At 40.7% G+C, this 26085-nt stretch overlaps 1 protein-coding gene across 1 annotated transcript in view; it reads left to right on the top strand.

Annotated features, from left to right (window-relative positions):
* Positions 1-25686, top strand: part of LOC140741831 (prolow-density lipoprotein receptor-related protein 1-like) — a 109206-nt gene extending 83520 nt beyond the window's left edge. The window contains 15 exon segments of the mRNA XM_073072279.1: positions 61-183; positions 9547-9921; positions 13074-13262; positions 13265-13396; positions 14762-14878; positions 14957-15082; positions 18848-19019; positions 19748-19969; positions 20503-20621; positions 20691-20830; positions 21114-21255; positions 22729-22875; positions 24686-24793; positions 25025-25099; positions 25322-25686. Of these exon segments, the coding sequence (XP_072928380.1) occupies positions 61-183; positions 9547-9921; positions 13074-13262; positions 13265-13396; positions 14762-14878; positions 14957-15082; positions 18848-19019; positions 19748-19969; positions 20503-20621; positions 20691-20830; positions 21114-21255; positions 22729-22875; positions 24686-24793; positions 25025-25099; positions 25322-25428 (2294 nt within the window). The 3' untranslated portion in view covers positions 25429-25686.
* The last annotated feature ends 399 nt before the right edge of the window (positions 25687-26085 follow it).

Raw genomic sequence — 26085 nt, 5'->3', positions numbered from 1 at the left:
AATGCGCTTAAACTAAATTGTTCAAAAATACTTTATCTGAAATCTGGTTTCTTATTTCAGATCTGAGAAATTGCCCCACTAATGAAATAAAATGTGGCTTTGATTTCCTTCAATGTATTCCGGTTTCCTGGAAATGCAATGGAGTAGAAGACTGTGATGATGGCAGTGATGAAGAAAGCTGTGGTAGGTTGATAATGGAAATTCTGAGTGCAGATCTCTTCACTTGGTCCACTCCCTATTATCGTCAGTTTGTTCTATTGAAAACGCAGGTTGTACAATTGAAAACAGATACAATATAATGTTTTTCTGTAGCATAATTGAATTGTAAGTGCCCTTGTTTACACATGGTGCTATTTGAAATTAAACTGTTAAGTTAACATTCCAGAGCTTTTGGGAATAAATAGAAAATGGCCTTTTATAGCTTTAAATATATTCTGAGGCCATGGGAATTTCTGACAATTTTTGACATTTATTACCCACCTTTAAATTGACTAGTCTTAGTAGTTTGCTGGAGTTCTTAATGCCTTAATATCCGTATAAGAACAGTCTGGAAACCGGATGGGTAGGGAATTTTGAAACTTTTTTAAAGGTTCACTTAAAATTAGGGTGTGGGACAGGGTTAATGGGGGCAGTTGGGAAGAAAGAAGCATCCTTGCTGGGTTGCCAGTCCAATGCATAACTTCCTTCTCTAGCTTTGTTTTGTAGCAAAGCTGCTAAACTTTAAATGTATTTGGACAATTGGTGCTAAAGAGTATTTGTAAGCCATCATCTTGCTAAGTTATATTATGCATAAAATAGTCATTTTGGTGATGGGAAAGAGAAACTGGAAAGGATTCTGTTTCATTTACTGGAAGTTTCATTATGAAGTTAAGGATTTGGATTAAATCTGGTGATCTGCTGTTGCCTGAAACACTATTAAATTCTCCTTGGTCCAGTACTTACAAATCTCCAAAGGTTTCAGAGGTACATTTAATTTCAGAGAAATGTATACAATTTAAACCCTGAAATGCTTTTTCTTTGCAACCATCCACGAAAAATAGAGTGCCCCTAAAGAATGAATGACAGTTAAATGTTAGAACCCCAAAGTCATCCCCCCAGTTCCCCTCCCTCCCGTACGTAAGGGCAGCAAGCAGTGATCCCTTCTTCCCCCTTCACAAGGGGGAAGCAAAAAAAGCATCAGTCACTCAAGCATTCAGCAAAAGCAACAGCAAAGACACAGACTTGCAGTACGCCAAAGACAGCTCGTTCACCCGGTATTTGACATACCACAGGCTCTCGCTCTCTCTCTCTCACTAATAAGGGAGAAAGAGATGTCTCCATTTCACAATGAGGGTGGAGACATAACAAACAACTCACTGGTTTACGATGTTAAAAGTCCATTGCGTCACTTTTTCCGAGCTCTGTGCCAAAAGAGCTCGGGTCTCCGGGCACACAGCCTTAGATCATCCGACTCCCATGACATGCCGATCTCCTGCCAGGACAGCCACCCTCAATACCCCCTGTCTCCAGAGCCACAAAATCTTGGATCTCCGAAGGAGAGTGAAGCTCTTAGGTCACACCCTTGGCGTGCTGAATATCAGCCAGTCGTAAAACCCGGAGAGCAGGTCCCATTCCTGTAAAGAACTGTAGTCGGCATGCAAGTCCAGGTCAGGGTCTTCAAAAGAACCCTGATAGGGAAAAACAGAGATATTAAAGATAGAAGGAGAGCTGTTTTTGTAGACGCAAGCAAAGGAGTCGCTGTTAGTCGCCATTAATTCTCCTAAGCTCCTCCTGTTCTGCAGTAATTGACCAGATCAGACCAACACCTGCAAATTAGTTCAGGTTGCTTTCCCCATTGCCAGCCCTGGTAAATATACCAAATTGGAGATATCTTCTGTATAGCACAGGTCAAGAATTCTGACACTGGGTGTGACGGATGGTAAAGTTGTCCTGAAAGTTTTTTTGCTGTCTACCAGCGGATTCCATGTAATGTGGTGGTAGATTTGATACTGGTGTAAAATACTTTGTTAAACTTCAATTAAATGTACCATTAGTCTGTTGCCTAACGTGAGTTGACTAACATCACCTCTGAAGGCCGGATTGCAGAAGTGGCAAATTTTTTGAGAGCACGTGATCAAATGTGATAATCTTTTAAAAATTCTCCGGTAATTTTGAGCAGATTATCATTGATTAATGAATTGATAACAATGCTTACAGACCTTTTTAAAAGAAAAGGGATGTGCATTGTTTATTGTTTTACAATTTGTAAGTATAATTTGAAGTAGCAAGTGAAGAAGTGATATTGTTACAGGGCAGAAACATAAGAACGTTTGAAAAGAACAAACCTCATCAGAAACGAGTCAGAATTTGAAGTAACGAGTGAAAGACCAACATTTTTCCAATGTTCTTTGCCATTTGAAAACAACAGGTCTCGTCGAGAGTGAGTTTTATTTGAGCCAATAAAAAGAAGTGAGCTGTAAGCAGAGTGGCCATTGTGTGAGTGGGCCAGTGTTAAGAGTGGGAGGCTTTGGTGATAACAAGCAGAGACTAAGGGTGCTGAGTCACTTGTTAACATTTTCTTTGATTGTGGAACTGGCGTTTGAGAAGTTGGAGCGAAAGGTATAACAAGCTTGGTGAGAAGCTGAGAAGGTGAATTAAGTGAGTGTGAAATTAAAGGTTTCAGAGAAGGCATGGGTAAGAGCAGGTAAGCTTTCTTCTTTGTCCGTGAGGCTCTAGTTCTTAATTCAGTGGAGATAGGGTGGTGGAATATTCCTCCTGTAAGATGTGGGATTTCAGGTTACCGAACCGTCTCCCTAGTGACTACGTCTGTGGGAAGTGCACATGACTCTGACTCCTCACTGACCTGGTCGGGGAGCTGGAGCTGGATGTACTCACGACCAACCGGGAGGCTGAAAGCCTCATAGATGCAACTTCTCACCCAGAGTGCAGACTTCAGATAGTAGAAGAGTGACCATCAAGAGAAGTAGGGGGAATAAACAGTTAGTGTGGGATTTCCCTGTGGCCATTCTTCTTAGCAACAAGCATACCCCTTTGGATACTGCTAACGGGGGGTATTAACCTAACAGGGCACAGCAGCAGCAGCAGCAGCCAGTGGCACTGTAGCCTGCTTGAAGGCTCAGCAGGAAAGGGCAAAGTCAGGCAGAGTGATAGTGATAGGGAACTCAATAGTTAGGGGAACGGACAGGAGATACCATGGCCACACCAGAGAGGCCAGGCTAGTGTGTTGTCTTCCAGGTGCTAGGGTGCAGGATGTCTTAGTGTGGCTGCAGAATATTCTGAAGGGAGAGGACGAGCAGCCAGAGGTGATGTTATGGATTGTCACCAAAGGGGAAGAGGTCCTGTGCATTGAGGGTAAAGATTTAGGAAAGAAGCTGAAGAGCAGGACCTCAAAGTTAGTCACCTCTGGATCATTCCTGGTTCCCACGTGCTAGACTGGGCAGGAATAAGATGATAGTACAGATGATGAGTGGCTAAGGAACTGGTGCAGGGGGCAGAGTTTCAGGTTCTTGGATCATTGGAACCTCTTCCGGGGAAGAGGTGACTTGTACAAGAGGGATGAGTTGCACCTGAACTGGAGGGGAACAAATACCCTGCCTGGGAGGTTCACTGGTGCTGCCTGGAAGGGTTTCAACTAGCATGGCAGGAGGATGGAAACCAGCCCACCAGGTCACAGTGGAGGGATGGAAAGGAAGAGAAATGTCAGGGCCAGTAAAAGCAGGCAGGACCAAACTAATGGATATGATAGGATAGATGGTTTGAAGTGTGTGTATTTTAATTCCGGGAGTGCTAGAGAGAAAGGTGATAAACTTAGAGCATGGATCGGTACATGGGTCTGTGATGTTGTGGCCATTGTAGAGAATTGATTGAGAGATGGACAGGAATGGATGCTTAGTGTTGGGCTGCTGTTCATTGACTACAGCTCAGCGTTCAACACAATCATACTCTCAGTTCTAGTCAAGAAACTCCAAAACCCGGTCCTCTGTACCTCCCTCTGCAACTGGATCCTTGACTTCCTCACTGGGAGACCACAGTCTGTGTGGATCAAAAGTAACGTTCCCTTCCTCACTGACAGTCAACACTGTCATACCTCAAGGATGTATGCTTAGCCCACTGTTCTACTCTCTCTCTACACCCTGGCTTCTGTGGTTAGGCATAGTTCAAAAGCCATCTATAAATTTGCCAATGACACAACTATTGTTGGCAGAATTTCAGATGGTGACGATGAGGCATACAGGAGTGAGATAGATCAGCTGGTTGAGTGGTGTTGCAGCATAAGTCAGTAGACAAGGGAATTGATAGTGGACTTCAGCAAGGGAAAAGGAAGGGAGCACACACCAGTCCTCATCGAGGGGTCAGAAGTGGAAAGGGTGAACAGTTTCAAGTTCCTTGCTGTCAACATCTCTGAGGATATATCCTGGGCCCAACATATTGATGCAATTACAAAGAAGGTACAACAGTAGCTATTTTTCATTAGGAGTTTGAGAAGAATTGGTATATCATCAAAGGCACTCACAAATTCCTATAGATATACAGTGGAAAGCATTCTAACTGGTTGCATCACTGTCTGGTATGGAGAGCCCACTGCACAGGATCAGAAAAAGCTGCAGAAAGTTGTAAGCTCAGCCAGCTCCATCATGGGCACCAGCCTCCCCGGCATCCAAGACCTCTTCAAAAGGCGATGCCTCAGAAACGTGGCATCCATCATTAAGGAGCCCTGTCACCCAAGACATGCCTTCATATGGCTACTATCAAGGAGGTACAGAAGCCTGAAGACACACACTTAACATTTCAGGGACAGCTTCTTCCCCGCCACCATCAGATTTCTAAATGGACAATGAACATATGAACAATATCTCAGTATTTTCCCCTGCTTTTGCACTATTTATTTATTTATATATAATTATTGTAATTTATAGTCATCATTATGCATTGCAATGTACTGCTACCACAAAACAACAAATTTCACGATATATGCCGGTGTTATTAAACATCATTCTGAGTTGCACTAATCAGGGACGATATCACAGCTGCACATAAAGAGGACATAATTTAGGGCTTGTCCACTTGAGCCTATATGGGTAGAACTCAAAAGTAGGAAGGATGTAATCATTCTGATGTGATTGCACTACAGCCCCTCCCCCAATAACTAATAAACAGTTATGTAGACAGATTAAGGAATGTTGTAAAAACAATAGAGTTGTTGTCATGGGGGACTTCAATGTCCCCAATATAAATCGGGGCCTTCTGACTGAAAGAGGTTTCGAATGGGTCAGGTTTTTTAGGGGTATCCAGGAGGGTTTCTTAATTCAGTATGTAGATAGTCCCACAAGAGGAGGGGGCTGTACTGGACCTGGTGTGGGGTAATGAGCCTGGCCAGGTGACCAGCCTGTCAGTGGGTGAGCAGTTATGGAACAGTGAGCACAACTCCTCAAGTTCTAAGATTCCTAAAGATATGTATGGACCTTGCAGGAAATTATTAAATTGGAGCAGGGACCAGGGACTAATTACAAGATCATGAGGCAGGAACTAGGGAGAGTTAACTGGGAATAGCTGTTTTTGGACAAGTCCACATCCAACACACGGAAGGTGTTTATGGAGCGCTGCATAAAATACAAGACAGATATCTTCCAGTCAGAAGGAAGGACAAGAATGGCAAGGTCTGAGAATGTTGGATGTTGAGAGAGGTGATGAATTTAGCCAAGAAGAAAAAGGAAAAGTATGTAAACCTTAAACTAGAATCAAAGAGCCCTTGAGGATTATATCAACAAAAAAAAAGCCAGAAAATAATTCAAGAAGGGAGTTGGGAAAGCTAGGAGGGGCCATGAAAATTAGTTGGCAAGTAGGTCTAAAACATTTGAAATATAAATAAAGAGGATAACTAGGAAGAGGATAGGACTACTCAAGGATAAAAGGGTGTACATTTGCTTGAATGCAGAAGATGTGGATGAGGTTCCTAACGAGTATTTTACATCAATATTTACCAAGGAGAAGGAAGTGGAGGATGGGGAGATCAGTGCCAAGTGTATTAATATGCTTGGGCATTTCAAAGTAAAGGGGGGGGGGTAGTGTTGGTTTCTTAAGGAGCATTAAGGTGGCTAAATCCCTCAGGCCTGATTGGATATACCCCCATTATTGACAGTGGCAAGAGAAGAGATTGCTGGAGCCTTGATCATTTTCTTGTGTCCTTTCTGGCCACAGGCAAGGTCCAAGAAGACTAGAATGTGGCTAATGTTATTCCTATGTTCTGTCTATAGGGAAACTATAGACTGGTGAGTCTCACATCAGTGGTAGAGAAGTTACTGGAGAGAATTACTAGGGACAGGAATTATTTGCATTTGGAGAACCATGGCCTAATTAGGAAAAGCCAGCACGGCATTGTGTGGGGCAAGTAGTGTCTTACCAGCTTGATTGAGTTTTTTGACGAAGGTGATGGAAGGTAGAGCTGTGGATGTTATTTTTGGCATTTGACAAGATCCCTCATAGGAGGCTTATCCAGAAAATTAAGATTCCTGGAGTCTATGGTGACTTGGCCATTTGAATTCAGAACCGGCTTGCACATAGAAGATAGAAGGTAATGGTCAGGGTCTTATTCTAGCTGGAGATCTGTGATTAGTGGTGCTCTGCAGGGATCTGTACTGGGACTCTGCTGTTTGTGATGTAGATATACTTGTAGCCCCCTGGCTAGCCTCAGGCTCGCTCAGCTCGCTTTCGTCTAGGGGGAGCAGCCTTCGGCCCTGCCAAAGTGGGTAATCAGCTTGTGTGGATGCTGTGTGATGTCCCCACCCTGCCAACCAAGAGACAGTACACCGCATGCGATTAAATGATTACACTTTATAGAGATTACTAAAACTAAGTGATTAATAACAATACAGTATATATGAAGGAAAAGAAAATAAAGAAAAGGTGCCAAACTTATCAAAGTCCAAACCACTTCATGCACAACCGTTGGAGCTCAATTAATGAAGTCTTCTGGCACCACTCGATCCCCTCAGACCTCCTCGACTCACAGCTCAGGACTACCCGAAGTGATCAACCAAGCACCCCCGGCACGTCTGTCTTCGTCTCCTTTCCTCGCCGAACCTCCTGGTCTCAGCCCCCCACTCGGGGTCCATTCCGTCACCCAGCTTACAGCATCACGTCCTCTCTCTCTCACCCCTCGCGCCGACTCCCCAAAAGGCCGCTAACAATAACAGACTCAGAAGAGAGAGAATAACATTAATCCCAATTGGTTAACAAATGAATACAATTCTCGTTATCAGTAAATTCTAAACCCAAACAAACTGCGAGAGAAAGCACTTATCTTAACAAAAAAGCATTCCTACTTTTAACAAAACAAGGAAGCCATTTTGATCAACATATGCAGTAACAAAAAAAAACCCCCTACATACTGTATTGACCTGGATGAAAATGTAGATGAGTGGGTTAGTAAGTCTGCACGTGATACAAAGATTGGTGGTGGAATGGATACTATAGGAGACTGGCAATGAAGAGAATGGGATATAGATCAGTTGCAGCTGTGGGCAGAAAAATGGCAGATGAAGTTTAACTCAGACAAACTTAACTTTATTAGGTGAAATGTGAAGAGATAGTCACTGTTAAGGGCAAGACTCTTAACGATTTTGAAAAACAGAGGGATCTTGGAGCCCAAGTTCATAGCTCCCTAAAGGCAACTACATGGGATGCTAAGGTAGATAAGAAGACACATGGAATGCTTGCCTTTATAAGTCAAGACATTGAATTCAAAACTCAGGAAGTTATGTGGCAACTTAAAACTTTAGTTGGGCTGCATTGGGAGAATTGCATACAGTCCTGGTTTCCCCATTGTAGGAAGGATGTCGGGGGTTTGGCGAGGGTGCCAAAGAGGCTTACCAGAATCCTGCTTAGAGTAGGAAGAATGACAAGAGGTTAGACAAACTTGTGTTGTTTTCTCTGGAACAGAGGAGGCTGAGGGGAGATCTGACAGAGATTTATAAGCTCATAAGAAGCATCGATAGAGTAGACAGACAGTATTTTTTTCACAGGGTTGAAATGCCTAATCCCAGAAGGCATGCATTTAAGGTGAGATGGGGTAATTTCAAAGAAGGTTTGAGGGACAAGTTTTTACAGAAAGTTGGGTGCCTGGACTGTGCTGTCTGTGGTGGTGGTAGAGGCAGATATATTAGAGACTTTCAAGAGATATATTTTAGATAGGTACATGAATGTGAGGATTATGGAAGGATATGGACATTGTGTAGGCAGAGAGGTTAGTTAGGTTAAATCCACATAATTACTAATTTAATTGAAACAGCACAGCGTTGTGGGCCACAGGACCTTTTCCTGTGCTGTATCTTTCTGTTTTATAACAGAGATAGATTGAAATAATTGAAGCATTTTAGAAAACCTGTTCAAAAATTATTAATCTTTTAATAAAGCAACTGAAATGTAACATTTCTAAATAATATTGTTATTGCAACTATTTATATTCCCAATACTGATGTGTACACCAGGCCTGAGAGGATTTCAAAACGAATCATCCAACATACATTTTCTCACAGCCATCTAGCTGGTGCCAATTTGACGTGAGACATTACCTGTGAAAACATCTCACAGCTCTCAGGTTGTTTAAATAAATCATTTCCTGCTTCATTTGGCAGTAAAGATAATCATAATATATCTGTTACGTCTTTCCTGAAACATTTCTAGTTAGCAAATCTCACTGCTTATTTGTGGGTTCACAGCTGCCGATTGCTCATTATCGTGTTGTTGAGCAATTAGCTCCATCATCAGGTCGGCCATTTTATAACTTTGTACATTTCATTTAGTAATTAGAAGCACTTGTTAGAAGTCGAAGGAATTTCAATCAATATTTGAATCTGCATTTCATAAGAACGCTGTGAAGTAGTCTTTTTACACCGGCTGCTTGCATGCTGAAACACGCTGGGAATAATGAAATTGCCTTTGACTACTAGTATACCGAGAGTGGAGTTGCCTGTCTGCCTAGTTTAGGAAAACGAGGAAAACTCTTGAGTGAGGACAGAGTAGTATCTTTTATTATGAGTGGGGTTTATAAAGAATCAAGGGGCAGCACTGCATGCTGAGTGCGTGTCATCTTGGGCACACGTGCCATAGGTTTGCAATCACTGCCTTTATACCTTTAAAATCTAATTAACAATGTTCTTTCATTTGAGTTAGCAGAGCATAAATTTGATTCTTTATCAAGGAGAGGCTCGTTCTACCTCTAATTTTGGAATGTTGATCTTCCTGGGTTGCAAAAATGAGAAAAGAAATCACAAGTATTTGGCAAGATTTGTCAGCTTACCCTGTGGTTTAGAATAGGGACCTAGTCATGTTTTTTTTAAAAGGCAAGCTGTTGTGACTGGGGTTAGAATGGAATTGTTGATGCCTCTGTCTCCCAAGCTGCAGATATTCATTCTTTGAGCTGAGATCTTGCCAACAAAGCAGCTTGGAGATGAAGTAGTATGTAAATGGAGGAATGGGCTTGGCTAGAATTGTGAAGTATATTTGTCGTCTGCAGTCTTCAAGTGTGACTTCAACCTCTTTTTCCAGATGAAATTAATTGCAGTCCATCAGAGTTCACTTGTGCTAATCACAGAAGCATTTCCAAGGAATTTGCATGTAATGGTGAAGATGACTGTGGTGACAGAAGTGATGAAGAAGGCTGCTCTCCACCAGTCTGTGGCCCACATGAGTTCCGGTGCCTTAATTCTTCAGAGTGTATGTCCCTGAATTGGGTATGTGACCACAGTGTTGATTGTATTGACCAATCTGATGAATCTCCAGCTACCTGTGGTCACACAGAGGCTCCATTCGTCACTTGTCCTCCAAATGAATTCCAGTGTGGTTCAGGTGAATGCATCCATTTCCAATGGTGCTGTGATGGGGATACTGACTGCAAGGATGGAAGTGATGAAGCCAGCTGTCGTAAGTGACTTTTCTACATTTGTCCTGATGCATATTGCCTTTGCCACGAAGTGGAAATATTAAAAATTATCACCAAATATGTACACCTGGATTATTTGTGGAACAGTCATGTGTAAAACTCATTTCAAGTGTGCAAGCCTTGCACGTTGCCAATCTTCCGTTCTTTATCAGATGGTTACACAGGGTGAAGACTTCGTACAGGTGAGATTCTGTGCCGTCCTAGAGATCATACAAAGAAATGTCAGTAAGGTACTTGAAAAAGAAAAGCCCCCAATTTGGAAAAGGGGGGGGGGGTGACCATGATGTCTAGTTTTGCTCCATTTCCAGGAAAAGGGTCATTGGGCTAAAATTTTTCACTGGCTTCTAATTAGCAAATTGATTATTCAGTAAACTTTTGACCTGCTTTAGAGTAACCAAGTTTACTTGAAATGCCACGTGATATAATTGCATATTCATGCACTGTACATTATTCGTCAAGTCTTAGCGGATGATTTCCAGTCCTTGTAGACTCTTGAATTGCAGTCATAAGCAGTGTTGTTCAGTAGCCCAGTATGGAACATATCACAGGTTGTGAGTCTCCTGATTCCAGTTTGCAAATGGTCAATGCATGATGTATAAAAGCAGAAATGAGAATGATTAACTTGTATGTCTAGCACCAGAGGGAATTCAGTTGGTTGAGAGGGGAGAAGGTCTAAGGTCTGTGGTGCATGTATATTTTACATGGTGGTGGGTGTCTGGAATGCACTGTCTGTTGGCATTTCTATATCAGAGCTGTGAAACTGAAATGATATTGTTCCAATGTTATCTAAACTTGCTTTCTCCTTTGCTTTCCAATCCACTAGCCAGGAAACCCCACATTTCAGTGGGATCTCAGGTCTAGGCTATGACTGTGAGCTAATTGGATAGCATTCAAGATGCTCTTAGACACAGGATTGCGTTGGATAAGGAGAGATATGGACATTATGCAGGCAGAAGGGATTAGTTTTGTTGGGTATTTGATTTCTAATCAGGGTTAACATTGTGAGCAGATTGGCCTATCCCCATGCTGTGAGTTCTATATTTTAACTATGCCTGAAAGCAAACATAGGCATCTTTTCCTTGTATTATCAATTTGTGTGGGCCATGGCTTCAATGCAATACTAGCTTGAATCTTGCTGGTGGTCACCATTGTTCTTAAAGTGCTTGTACTCAGCCATTTGCAGGAAAGTCTAAGCTTGCAACATTACTCACATTTCTCTATTGTTGGACTCCAGGTGGAACAGGTATAAACATAGAACAATATACGGAGGAACAGGTCTTTTAGCTCACAGTCATAGCCTAGACCTGAGATCCCACTGAAGTGTGGGGTTTCCTGGCTAGTGGATTGGAAAGCAAAGGAGAAAGCAAGTTTAGATAACATTGGAACAATATCACTTCGGTTTCACAGCTCCAATATAGAAACACCAGATACTGTAATATCTTAAATCTAAAAAATAACTTTGGCTGGAAGTGAAATTCCATCCCCAGATTGCCTTCAGAAAATTTAGTGTTCTGGGACAGGCCCTGTGCTCTATACTACCAGAGGTCCTCAGGGCCCATTTAGCAGTCTGCAGAAGGACAGTATGCTGAGGAGAGGTATAACTGACAGGCAGTAGGCTGGTATAAGTGATAGCAAATGCTATGAGAAAGTTGGATTGGATTTCCCTTGTGTGGGACCCTTTAACGTGTTGCTACTTGCAATTGTACGCAAATTCTAATACTATTTAGAAATCATGACAAGTGCAAGCTGTTAATGGCAGGAAGGAAATGGCATTCAGAGCTTCTGGTAGGATGAGCTAAGTGTCTCATTAGCTACAATGGATTTAAATTTTGACTCCAGAATGCCCTAAGTTAGGTTTACCTGAAGAAGATTCTAGATACTGGGTGGCATGGTAGCATAGTGTTACGAGTGTTAAACTTCAACAGTTGTGGTCAGCTAAGCACGTGGAGAATCTATATTTACTGACAAGTACCTTCATAGGCTCAGTTTAGAAAGCACATGAACTTGCAAAAGTATGTTACCTGTGTGCACACCCACTATGTTTCCCTGGTCCACCAGGAACAAAGAATAGAAAAGGTAGTGGCCGGGAAAAGGAGTCTATGCTGGTGAAGTGTTATTCTTGATCGCAATGTAAACTCCACATTTCTGACACAGGGTGACCACTTCTGCGGTGGTTGGTCTCCACAGAGTTGTTATTGCCTTTGCACCCAAAAATCCTCCCCTCTTATTCTTTCCCTTATCAAATTGATCTGTTATCTTTCCATTTTGTTGTCTCAAGCTCATCTGACAGGCCGATGTCAGCTTCTCATTGGACATGGTCCAAGGGTACGAGCAGTATGGCTTTATGGCTCCCTCCTTCAGCTTAGGTAATGTTGTTGGTTCTTCCCATCTCAGAATGATTGAAACCAATTCAACCACTGGGCCCAGTTGAGCAGATCACAAGCTACTCCTTCTACAAGCTTGCAGTTTTACATAATGAAGAGCTTTTTATCTGAAAATGGTCTCAGATTTAGAAAACCATGAGCAGAAACTCCTGTGTCCACATTAAACTGCTCTGATTAAATTATCCCTGAGCAAGAATCAGTTCAGCAAATGTATCACAAAATGGCAGCAAGAACAATCTGTCAAAATGGCTGCCTCCATTCCTTCAATCGCATGGCAAGAACAAAGACTTTTGCTTTGGCTGTTTCCACAGCCATTGCCTCATTCCTATTTACTATTTGTAGATTTTAGTTCTTTCTGGCTGACAATAGGAGTTAATTGTGCCAGTGACCCAGATTCCATTTCACCGCTGTCTGTAAGGAATCTGTGCATCCTCCCCATTACCACATAGGTTTCCTTGCAAGTTACAAAGACGTGGGATAGTAGGTTAATTGATCACATGGGTGTAAATGGGCGATGCAGGCTCGTTGGGCTGGAAGGGCCTGTTACTGTGCTGTTTCTCTAAATAAATAAAAAGAAATAAAATTAACTTCTACAGATTTTTTAATTTTGCCCATATAATCATAAAGTAAGCAATTCTGCAGTTTGAACAAAAGTGTTGATTGGATGGCATGGCAAATAGTCAACTTTGATGAATTGGAAGAGCAGACTTGTGGTTGTAATACATGATCATGGTTTCCTCTTTCTCCAGCTCCCCGGACCTGCAGACCAGATCACTTTGAATGTAGCGATGGTAAATGTATCACTGGAAGTAGTCGATGTAATGGAATTACTGATTGTGCTGATGGTAGTGATGAACTCACATGTGAAAAGGGTGAGTGCTTAATTATACTGTCACACAGACCTCAGGAACTTGAAGCATTCAAACTGCTTGTACTTTTGTTTTGATAGCTGAGGAGTGTGCGGGGCCCATGGACTTCAAGTGTCAAAGTGGAGAATGCATAAAGATTGTGCAAGTCTGTGATAAACATCAGGACTGCAAAGATTGGAGTGATGAACTCTTGGGAAAATGTAGTAAGTACATTTGGCAGAATGCTGGAGGTTAATCTGATCCAAGTTTGGTCTTTTTATTTAAATAGAGTTAGGAGTTTTTAACCTTCCCCCGTAACTGGAATCAAATGAAACAATTTGTCAGTTGTATTGCTTTCACGGGGTCTTGGAGAGGATTGCATTTGGCTCCACCGTTGTAACGAAGTGACTAATCCAGTCATTACGTCTATATGGAGAAACTGGAAATGCTGTTTCCTGATGGGATAATGTTGCAATACAGCCAATATTTAGTGGCTTTCTGTCCTTCCTCACTTTCATCCCTGAAGGAAGATCAATAATGCCAACAATAGTCCTTCAGGATTTATCAACATTAACTTCAGTAATGATCTTCAAATATTGTATTGTTTTAATCACAAACTGATTTAAAAACAAGAAATCAGTTTTGTTTTTCATCAAAGCATATCCTGCTTGAGCTTTGTATCTGATGAAATTATGTCCATTATTGGTATTATCGAGTGGTAAATAGTACCTCAAAGGACAATACTTTGTGTAAGTACTCGATGCTTGCATCAGATTGCTACAGGGACTTTTAAAGCCTGAAGATTACTTGAGGTTGTTCTACATGTTGTTTCTGAAAGTCTTGGAATAAGTTTAAAATTGAGTGAAAGCCCAGGGGAATATTGGAAAATGTTCTCGCCTTCACATGTAAACAAAATGTATTTCAGCTGATTTGATCCTGTGGATGAACCATTCCCAAATGGCTAACATGCCATAATCAGTACTTTACCCAACAGCTAAATTTCACCTTTTTCCTTCCCTCCAACGAAATAGTTCTGTTAGAGTACCCATGTGGATGAAGCAGCTTTAATCCAGCTCTGGCTTGGTTTTCTGCAGTCTTACCAGGTTTGAGTCCCACATGAAATGAACAGGGGTAGCATCAAATCAGTTTTGAGAGAAAGTGCTTGCACTTAACCACCTTCAGTTGATACTAAATTCTTAACCACAAGGATATCAATACACAAAATGTTAAATTCTATTAAGTGATGGTCTTTAGTGTTAATGGATATTAATGATTTTGCAGTTTGATGTTCTTTTCAATTTTAGGAATAGTTAACTTAAAATAAAATCTGAGAATGTCATAGTTGGGTAATGTGTAAGTTGAATTTGAGCACATCTTTGAAAACTTGGAAATTCCTTGCAAGTATTTTGTGGATCGAATTTCTAAAGGTGCATACAGTCAAACAGTAGTTCTGACTTTGCTGTGTGAGAATCAATTGGAATAATGCTACTTGTACAGATGCAAGATTTTTGCATCGGAATTTCATCCATTCTTGCAATTCTGGTTTGGGAGTAATCCTAAATGGAGTTCCCACTTCTTATTCCCTCCAGATGTGAATGAGTGCTTGTCAAACAATGGAGGTTGTTCGCACATCTGTCAGGACCTTGTCTTTGGCTATGAATGCGATTGCCCTTTTGGTTTTGAATTGGTTGGTATGACATGTAAAGGTAAGTTAGACTGTTTTGTTTATGAGTAGGCCATAGTATATAAGGGAAGATAATTAAGATAATGTAATTTATTTTTAGATATCGATGAATGCAAGTATCCTGAAACTTGCAGTCAACTTTGTATTAACTGGGATGGAAGCTACAAGTGTGAATGTTATGAAGGATATTATATGGATCCAGCTAATTTGGTTTGCAAGTCAATAGGTGAATTTACTTTTTAAATGGTATAGCTGGATATAGATGTTTTGACTGACCTCTGCCATAGATGATTGATTACAGATTATCAGGCAACATATTTGGATTCATGAAGCTGTTCATTCTGAAGGCATGGTAAAAATAGTCATATGTCTCCAGTCCAGGTTTTGTCATGAGTATTGTTTGTCCCATTAATCAGGCATCACCATTCTATTTGTGCCTGAGTCATGTTGAAAGTTTGAGGCTTTCCAGGAACACAATGTTGATTAATATCCGACATAAAAGATTCTGCATGTGCTGTAAATCCAGGGATGGAGGGAGGAGAGGGGAGAGGGAATGATAAACAATGCTGGAGGAACTCAGCAGGTCAGGCTGTCAACATTTCAGGCTGAGACCCATCATTGGGGCTGGAGAGGAAGGGAGAGAAGCCAGAATAAGCTATGGGGAGAGGAAGGAGTACAAGTTGTCAGGTGATAGGTGAAGCCAGGTGGGTAGGGAAGGGGGAGATGAAGTGAGAAGCTGGGAAGTGATAGAAAAGGTAAAGGTCTGAAGAGGACTGATAGGAGAGAAGAGTTGACCTTGGGAGAAAGGGAAAGAGGAGGGACACCAGAGGTAGGTGTTTGGCAGGTGAGGAGAAGGGAAGGGCTAAGAGGGGAGCCAGAATGGGGAATGGAACAGAGAGAAGGGGGAGAAGACAAAATTACCTGAAGTTAGAGAATTCAATGTTCATGCCATCAGGTTGGAACTTCCCCAGGTGGAATATGAGGTTTTGTTCCTCAAATGTGGTGGTGGCCTCATTCCAGCAGTAGAGGAGGCCATGGACCGACATGCTGGAAGGAGAATGGGAAGTAGAATTAAAATGTATGGCTACTGGGAAACCCTGCATGTTGTAGCAGAAGGAGCAGATGTTAGCAAGCAAACTTGCTTTGCAAATACATGCTTTCAAGTTTCCAATAGAATGCTCTGCATAATGTAGCACTTCCTTCAGTCTGGGACTTCAAATTCTCCCTTGCTAGCTGCCGCACTGTATGCTTTCAAAGGGAGCATGGCTGCTGGTCTGTCAGGATGCTTTGTAATGAAAGCAATTGTTTAGTTTAGAGAGAACAGATGTATTCTAGAAACAAAAGTGGGAACGTGTAACTTTGCACCAACTCTTCCTATTCATGAACTTTCTATTTATGGCTAAACTGTAGCCTAACAGGTTGTAAGATTGGGTGTTGTGTAATAAACCAGGTTTTATTAGGGGGCTTAACGTAATGGAAGCCGCGATCATAATATGATTGAATTCATACTGCAATTTGAGAGGGAGAAACATAACTCACATGTATCTGTATCGCAATGGAATAAAGGGAATTACAGAGGCATAGAGAAGAGCTTGCCCAGGAGGATACTGGCAGAGATGATGGAGGATCAGAGATGGCTGAAGTATCTGGGAATAGTTCACAAGGTGTAGGATTGATTTGTCCTACAGAAGTTCTCAAATGGCAGGGGTAAGCGACTGTAGCTAACAAAGGAGGTTAAGGACTGTATAAAAGCCAAGAAAAGGGCATATAAAGTAGCAAAAGTGAGTGGAAAGTTGGATGATTGGGAGGCTTTTAAAATCCAACAAAAGGCAACTTAAAAAAAGCTTTTAGAAGGGAAAGATGAAATATGAGGGCAGACTATCCAATAATGTAAAGCAGGATACCAGAAGTTTTTCAGTTATATAAAGAGTAAAAGGGAGGTGAGAGTTGATATTGGACCACTGGAAAGTGATGCTGGTGAGGTAAAATGGGGAACAAAGAAATGGCAGATGAACTTAATGGGTACCTTGTATCTGCTTTTACTGTGGAAGAGTGTGCCAGAGGTCCGTGAGTGTCAGGGAGCAGGAGGGAGTGCCATTGCTATTACAAAGAAAAAGTGCTAGGCAAACTGATAGGTCTTAAGGTGGATAAGTCACCTGGGCCAGATGGACTATGTCCCAGATTCCTAAAAGGAAGAGATAATGATTGCATTGGTCATGATCTTCCAAGAATCACTTGATCCTGATGTGGCCCTGGAGGACTGGAAGATTGCAAATGTCACTCCATTCTTTAAGAAGGGAGGAAGGCAAAAGAAAGGAAATTATGGGTCAGTTAGCCTAACCTCAGAGGTTGGGAAATTGTTGGGGTCTATAATTAAGGATGAGGTTTTGAGGTACCTGGAGACTAATGATAAAATAAGTCAAAGTCGGCATGATTTCTGTAAAGGGAAATCTTGCCTAACAAATCTGTTGGAGTTCTTTGAGGACGTATCATGCAGGGTGGACAAAGGAGAGGTAGTGGATGTTATTTTCTTGGATTTTCAGAAGGCGTTTGTTAAGGTTTGATGAGGCTGCTGAACAAGATAAGATCCTATGGCATTACAGGAAAGATGCTGGCAAGGATAGCAGAATGGCTGACAGGCAGGAGGCAGCGAGTGGGAATAAAAGGGGCCTTTTCTCTTTGGCTGCCGGTGATTAGTGGTGTTCCTCAGAGGTCAGTATTGGGACCACTGCTTTTCACGTTGTTTGCCAATGATTTAGAAAATGGAATTAATGGTTTTGTGGCAAAGTCTGTAGATGATACGAAGATATGTGGAGTGGTAGATAGTGCTGAGGAAGCAATGTGATTGCAGCAGGACTTAGACAAATTGGAAGAATGGGCAAAAAGTGGCAGATGGAATACAGTGTTGGGAAATGTATGATAATGAATTTTGATAAAAGGAACAGTAGCGTGAACTATTATCTAAATGGGGAGAAGGTTCAAACATCAGAGGTGCAGAGGGACGAGTTCTCGTGCAAGAATCCCAGAAAGTTAATTTACAGGTTGAGTCTGTGATAAAGAAGGCAAATGCAATGTTAGCATTTATTTCAAGGGGAATAGAATATAAAAGCAAGGAGATAATGCTGAATCTTTACAAGACATCAGTCAGGCCGCACTTGGAGTGTTGTCAACAGTTTTGGGTCCCATATCTCAGAAAGGATGTGTTATCATTGGAGAGAGTCCAGAGGAGGTTCACAAGGATGATTCCAGGAATGGAGGGGTTAATGTATGAGGAGCGTTTGGCAGCTTTGGGCCTGTACTCACTGGAGTTTAGAAGATGCAGGGGGAAGCTACCGAATGTTGAAAGGACTAGATAGGGTGGATGTGGAGAGGATGTTCCCTATGGTGGGGGTATCCAGAACTAGACGGCGCCACCTCAAAATAAAGGGTTGCCCCTCAAGGTCAGAGGTAAGGAGGAATATTTTTAGCCAGAGAGTAGTAAATCTATGGAATGCTCTGCCACAGACTATGGTGGAAGCCAAGTTCGTGTGTATATTTAAGGTGGAAGTTGACTGCTTCCTGATCGGTCAAGGCATCAAAGGATATGGTGAGAAGGCAGGTATATGGGGTTAAGTGGGATCCAGGATCAGCCATGATGGAATGGAGGAAAAGACTCAATGGGCTGAATGGCCTAATTCTGCTCTTGTGTCCAAAGAAAACCTGTGCTAATTTTCCTCTGACCCTTTCCTTCTGTTAATTTCCAAGAAGAAATCCGTTGGGGGGGGGGGGGGGTGAATAGAGGCCTGCAAATGTCAGTGGAGTTTTCATTGGCCTCTGTTTGCTAAAGCTGTACAAATTCATCTTGATATAAGAAATGCACTTAAGTTTGATTCCATTTCAAAAATTTGCTCCAGTTGTGTACTGCACACTAGACCTGCATAACTATGTAATAATGAAAGGAAACTGTCTTTGCAGCTTGATGACTGTTTGCAATTTCTTCTAAATCTTACAGGAAAGGAGTCTTTCTTGATCTTCACGAATCACCATGATATCAGGAGGCTTGGGCTGCATCACCAGGAGTACACCCACTTACCTCTGCAGCCAGGAAATGCGATCGCAGTGGATGCTGATGTTGCAGAGCAGAGAATCTTCTGGGTTGACCTGGCACAGCAAATTATTCTTGGGTAACTATTTTGCATTGATTTCAAATAATTTTGCTTAAATGTTTGAATGTTTGTTAACTGCAGGAAGATTTAACCTCCCAAAATCTGCAGTAAGTAGGTTTTAAATAAAACTTTGCTTTAAATTGTTTAAATTTAATTATTTTTTTCTTTTAAATTTAAGTTGTTTACATCATTAAATTTACTTATTTCCTGCCTGTTATGAAGCCTTTCAAATATGGGATGTATTAATCGTTCTACCTGGTTACAAAACAATCCTTAACAAAAAAATCACTGAGTGAGAAGCTAATCATCAATTCAGTCTAATGTCTGAGAATGAAAGTAGATTGAAATGCACACAGTAAAACTCCCACCTTCTAATTTACCAATTGACTCAAAGAGTTTCTTGGCTACTGGTTTTGCCAACTTTGTGAATGGTTTGGATATTAATTTTAAGTCCATAAATCAACTTGCTTTGGTTTAAAGATGGGTTCAAATTCCATTTCCTGATATGAACTACTAAAATCTTTAATATTAAAATAACATTATCTTAGTGATACGATGTTAGATGAGGCCCCATTTTATTATTTCAATGGATTGTCAATTGATTTAATAGCTACAGTAAGCATTCATTCTTCAACTAGAGCTACTCAAATCTAGCTTCTCATTTGTTTGTAGTTGTACAAAATCGTTCAAAGTAATGGGGTGTATACACAAAATTAATGAGACTACAATCTGCATTTTTTGTGCAGTGTGTCCTTGGATGAATGGGAACATGCAACTTTGATTTCCCAAATTAAGGTTTCCGGATCCCCTGGAGGAATGGCAGTGGATTGGATCTACAAGCATATCTATTGGACTGATCGAGGTGACAAGACGATATCTGTGGCTACATTTGATGGAAGCAAAAAGAAAGTTCTTTTTGACACAGATTTGAAGGAGCCAGTTTCTATAGCAGTTGATCCACGAACTGGGTATGGAATATTTTTATGCAACTGTATAAGGGAATGGAGGGATTTTAAAATTATTGTAGAAAAATGGCAAAGCAGGCTTGAAGGACTGTGCTTTTCTATTATAGTTTAGCCTATGGCACCTCAGTATTTCCACTCTACTATAAACTTGGATTGGAACTTTTCCTGTAGTTTGACATGTTCATGTCTGAATATTCAAATTGCTTTAGCTATGCTATAGGATTTAATCATTCTGAGCAAATGAGATTATCTCTAGCTGTAGATTTTCTTCTGACTGATTTAAAGGAAGTATCATTAACATTTGAGGGAAGAAAGAAAACTTTGAGAGAATTTAAATATGGCATATTTCTAGGGCTGTGATATCACATTGAGTTTATGTTTGCGGTTTTTTTTACCAATTGTAGATATGCTGTATTAAGAAGAAAATGTTTGCATGATCAGAATTCCCAGTACCTTGTGCAAAACTGAAGTTAGTGTTAATATTCACATTTGACAGTCAAAGTTCAAGCCTTTTGACTTGGTTTTGGTCCTTTAAGGTTTGTTTACTGGTCAGACTGTGGTGAACCAGCAATGATTGAAAAAGCAGGAATGAATGGTGCTGACCGCCAGCAACTTGTCACCGCAGAGATTCAGTGGCCATCTGGCATTACACTTGGTAAGAATGACTTTCAGGAAACGCGTGCCCTGTGCTAGAATAGTATAGTCATTCAACCTTTGTCCACAGATCTTGTGAAAAGCCGTTTGTATTGGGTTGATTCAAAGATGCACATGTTATCAAGTGTAGATTTAAATGGTCAGGATAGAAGAACAGTGCTCCGGTCACTAGAGTTCCTCGTTCATCCTACTGCTGTTGCTGCATTTGAGGTAAAACGTTCTATTTCTTTGAATAATTAATATTCACAAGGCTCCAGTTTAGACTGACTTCACTCGTAGTACAATAATTTAACTTTAAGATTTCCACTGGTTCAATATATTAAATGATGTAATTTCAATATTTAAACAGACCAATGACAATTATTTGATAAACCAGAGAAAGATAATATTTAAATTGTACATTATAATTTGCTTCCTGAATAAAATCAATGCACATTCTGTGTAGTGATAAAATTAAATAGGCTGCTGTATGAGTTTAAATGATCTGTTCTAGGATACTGTCTTCTGGACTGATAAGGCGACTAAAGCAGTCTATAAATTTGACAAGTACGCAAGGGATAATGTGGTGGTTCTGGTTTCCAACCTTCATGAACCTCGGGACATTATTGTCTACAGTGAGCTATTACAACCACTTGGTATGATTTAATCTTTATCATGGTTTTGTGTATCAGAAAATTCATTCTGCCAATTATTCACCTATTTTATTACAATGGAGTTGTCCCACAGGGCACAAACATTATCTACATTTGGGTTAATATTACAGCTGAACACTTACAATGCACTCCTCCATCTCATTGCCATAATGGCTTTATTTTTGCTAAATTGATTTGAATGTCTATTTGCTAATGAGTTGCAGAATTGCATCAAGAATTGCTGGTGTTGACCATGGAATGAACTTTCTATGAGGGCACCAAAATAGCCAGCAGTTAATGTTTTAATGAACACACACAAAATGCTGGAGGTACTCAGCAGGCCAGACAGCATCTATGGACAGTTGATGTTTTGGGTGGAAACCCTTTAGAGGGACTGAAGAAAAAGAGATGAATAGATTTGAAAGTTGGGGGAGGGGAGTGAGAAACACAAGGTAATAGGTGAAACTGGTGGGGGGTTGGGTGCAGTAAAGAGCTGGGAGGTTGATTGGTGAAAGAGATACAGGGCTGGAGAAAGGGAGTCTGATAGCAGAGGACAGAAGGCCTGAAAGAAAGAAAAGGAGGGAGGAGCACCAGAGGGAGACGAGGATCCTGCTGAAGGGTCTCGGCCCAAAACGTGGACTGTTTACTCTTTTCCATAGATGCTGCCTGGCCTGCTGAGTTCCTCCAGCATTTTGTGTGTGTTCCTTGGATTTCCAGCATCTGCAGATATTATCTTGTTTGTAATGTTTTAATCAAGTAACCAAACATTTGTGCTGAGAAAGCAAGTGTAATCCACTATCTTGCTAATCCAACTCTAATATACAAATCTAGCCCTGACGGTATCCATCCTGTGCCATAGGTCTTGCTTATGGGATTATATCTATTTATCCTAACCTGGTATTAAAAACTGAATTTATGCAACTTTAGCTTTTTAGTATTAAACATTGAACGTTGGGAAAGGTCAGTGGTCAGTTATGTTGTACTACCTTTGTATTTGGGGCCTGCATTTATCCAGTCTGAATGGAATAGCCAGCCTTGGCCTTTACAGATTGAGTCTTGGTTGTGGCAGCATCCTAGTAACATAGATGCCTTGACCCAAAACATCTCTGAGCCTAAAGTATTGGCGTGCTGCCAGTTGCAAATGATTGGTTTTTAAGGAACAAACTTACGTTTGAGGCCATAATTCTTGCCTCTTAATGTAATGCCCACAAACATTGATCCTCAAACAAATGTTGCTTGGGCTAGGGTCCAAGGCAACTTGAAGAATCTTCTGATCCTTGCACCTTTGGAAATTAGGTACTTTGACTAGCTGAATGTAGTGATTCCAAATGGAACCCAGTAAAAGATGGCACGGTTTGGCTCACATTGCTAATGTATGAAGTGTTAACTGCTGATCTGACAAGAGCACGTGCACTGCAAATGTTGCTTTAATTATAGTTCACTTTGTACGTAAGGCTTTGTAATTTCTGCTCATAGGTAAAAATTGGTGTGGCATAAAAAAGAAAGAGGGCTGTGAATTCATGTGCCTCCCTGCTCCTTGGTTTAATAGCTGGTCACAGAAATATACATGCGTGTGTCCAGTTGGAAAAGAGCTGGAGCTGAATGGATGGCTGTGTAGAAGAGGTATGAAATGTATGTCGTTCATAGTAATGACTCTGCAATATAAATTCATTATCTGTAAAGTCTGTGTTCAGTAGGTACTCAACTTCAGGAGGACGGTCTTTCAAATTGAGTTAATTAACCAATGTGTCTGCCATTTATTGAACAGGAAATTAAATATATTCACAGGAAAAAGGTAAATAGATGTTTGCTTCAATAAAGCAAATGCAGAGGATAATTAAGTAATGTACAGTTAGAAAAAAAGTGAAGGGAGAGTTTCAGCTTAAAATTGACAAAAAACAAATAAGTTACTATTTGTCCTAGTACTGGTTAGACAGTATTGAAATGTGTCAATATTTGTGTCAACAGGGCATGTCAGAGTATAGTTCCTAGATTTGACACCAATACAAACCTTTTTCATGCCTTTGAATGGGAATGGAATGTGCCTATGCTCCACGGACAGTATTGTTTCTTTCCAAATATCTGTTTCTAACTTCAATTTAATGCTTGCAATTTACTATATACATTAAGAGCTGAAGACTTATTCTTGTTTGATGTCTTCCATAATCAATAACTCCAGAATATTCCCTAGTTACAAAATAGAAGCTGTTGAATAAACAAAAAAGTCAGATGCTATAATCCAGTTTTTTTAAAAAGCAAGCAACGATGGTCAGGCAACTGAACACTAGTCAATTGACGTTCATTACAACCTGAAAATGCTAAGTTGCAGAGGAGGAAGAGAGTAGAAAACAAGGTTATGATGTGGTGTCCACAAGTGCTCCCAGGGTGTAGTGAAGGTTTGTTGATTTTGGCCGACCTGTTTAGAGGGGCCACACTGTATAAAAGGGGATGGATAAACGGGGAGATGCTGGCACTGGTGCAAGCCAGGCTGCCTGAATGTAGGTGATTTACAAATGAGTTCTGTCAGCACTTGCTTTCTCATATGTACAAGAAACCACTGAGCACTGAGTGAAGCACATTGAAGTGCAAGTGAGCGGCTGCTTCATGCAGATCCCGGGATGGTAAAAGGTAACGAGCAGATGTTGGCCAAGATGGAAGGGTGGAGGGGCCGTTCCCTTTGGAATGCCAGAAAGAGAGGGAGCATCACTTTGAAGATGATGGAAATGCAGAGGATCTGTTTAAAGTGGCAATTGAGGGGAGAGGCAAGGAAAGACTCCTGACTGTTGGCATTTTTTCTACTCATCCCTACATTGTGTTTCCAGCCCTGCAGAACCTGGTTTCACTGCACCTTGCTGTCACTTTTCACTTCTATCTGGTCCCTTGACTGCCCTTCAAACAAGGTGCAGAACACCTCTGTAGGTTTTAGACCATAGAACGTAGGACCAGAATCAGGCCATTTGGCCTGTTGAGTCTTCTCCAAGTCTTTTCTCTCTCCAGACCAAATTGGTTAGACTGATCTAAATTACAAACCAATATTTCACTGGGGTGTTGACCAGCATCTCCGCTTTCAGCAAGAATTCCATTTCCCTAGTATTTCTGGCTTTGTACAGATTTTTTTCTAGGACTTCACTAATCCAATATTTGTCCTTTCCTCTATAATTTCAGTTTTATTTTGGGTGATGGAGCTTTCAGCCACATGCTGAATTTGCATCGTTCAACTTATTTCTCCTACTTACCACATTTTTGTAAACTTTTCCTTTATATTATTGAAAGATTAACCAATTTTTATTACCACCCTTACTGCACAGACACCTCTAGATGCTGCCTGACCATATGAGAAATACTCACAATTGTGTGTTTTTTTTTCTTTCCAGCTGTGACAGCCTGGTCACGACTTCAGTATTTACTAATTTTAATGTTTGTTTCTTTACAGCAAAACAAAATGTAACTGTTGCAGAAACTACAACACTGCCTGCCTTGTCCTCTGTTACTTCAAAACAGTTGCCTTCTAATTTTCATAAGGCAGTGACGTGGCCTGAAGGTAATGCTTACTGAACTTGCTCTTGTGAGAGCATTTGAACTTGTAATGAGAAGCTGTTATGATTCAGGCTTTAAATCACAGCTTTTAAATTTCGAGCTCTAAGCTGTACAATACTCATTATGTAAAACTTTAATTTTATGTGGCTTTTCACTCCAAATGACCTGTGGGCCCTTTATAGTTGCTGGCTTGCTAAATTACCAAAATTTCAGTTGTGCTATCTATTCATAACAGGTAAAAATTCAAGTGCTATCCTCGAGCACAAACCCACGAATGGCTCTGGTGCCGGTTGGATTGTTCTTGTTATTCGTAAGTATTTCAAGAGGGGAAAACATCAAATCCTAGTCACTCACTGTCTTCTATTGTGTGAAATGGCACTGCAGTTTTTAAATCCAATTTTCTACAACAGTTATTTGGCCAAAAAAGTACATAACGTAGTTTTAGGGGTACCCATAACTGAAGAATGAATTTAACCATCTCAATCAGTGAATATATTCCATTAACTTATAGTGACTCTTCATTTTTTTTTAGTGTTGGTAACCATGGCTGTTGCGACTGGCTACTTTAAATGGCGGGATTGGCAAAAGAAGACCCAGCAAATCATGAATTTTGAGAATCCAACCTTCCAAAATGATTGATTGCAGAAGCCATAAATTCAGTTTAATGTGTTTTATCAGTATTTAATTACTAGCATAAAGGCTAGTGAAACAGAACATGTTTTAAGTGCAACCAAAGCTGGTTTCTTAATCAACAAGGTGGAATCTTCAAAACTGGTCTTGTACTGTTAACAAAATTACCTACACTTTTCTGGTTTATTCAAAATCGCATTGAGATGATCATTGTATTGAAATGCTGCTGTCTGGTCAAAAAGTTTATTTTAATACTTTGTAACAGAATAAAATTGCATATGCCGCTATTTGTCATTTGTCTCACTTCTTCCATTCACACTGACTCCTCCTCTATCCCAAGTGAGATGGAGGGGCAATTTAACTGATTACACCCAGTTGAATATTCTGCTTTCTGGAGCATGCCTCACTTTATCTTTCAGCTGTGATGATAACTGGAGATTGTATTCCTGGGGTAAAAGTGAGTTTAAGTGGTGAAAATACATTCAATAATACCTTTGTGGAAAGAACAGCTTTTGAAGGGAACAATCTTGGTGAAAGGTATGTCAGCAGGACTAATTAAAGAGAAACCGTTTGGGAGCATGGTTTAAGGTAGTTGATGACATCGCTCCATAGTTGTAGGAAAATTAGAACACAATCTCACCTCTCTTAGTTACTTAGTCATGACTT

The sequence above is a fragment of the Hemitrygon akajei genome, chromosome 2 (genome assembly GCF_048418815.1).
Source record: "Hemitrygon akajei chromosome 2, sHemAka1.3, whole genome shotgun sequence".
Lineage (NCBI taxonomy): Eukaryota > Metazoa > Chordata > Chondrichthyes > Myliobatiformes > Dasyatidae > Hemitrygon > Hemitrygon akajei.
Note: the sequence above shows the minus strand (reverse complement) of the source record. Positions and strands in the feature narration are given on the sequence as shown.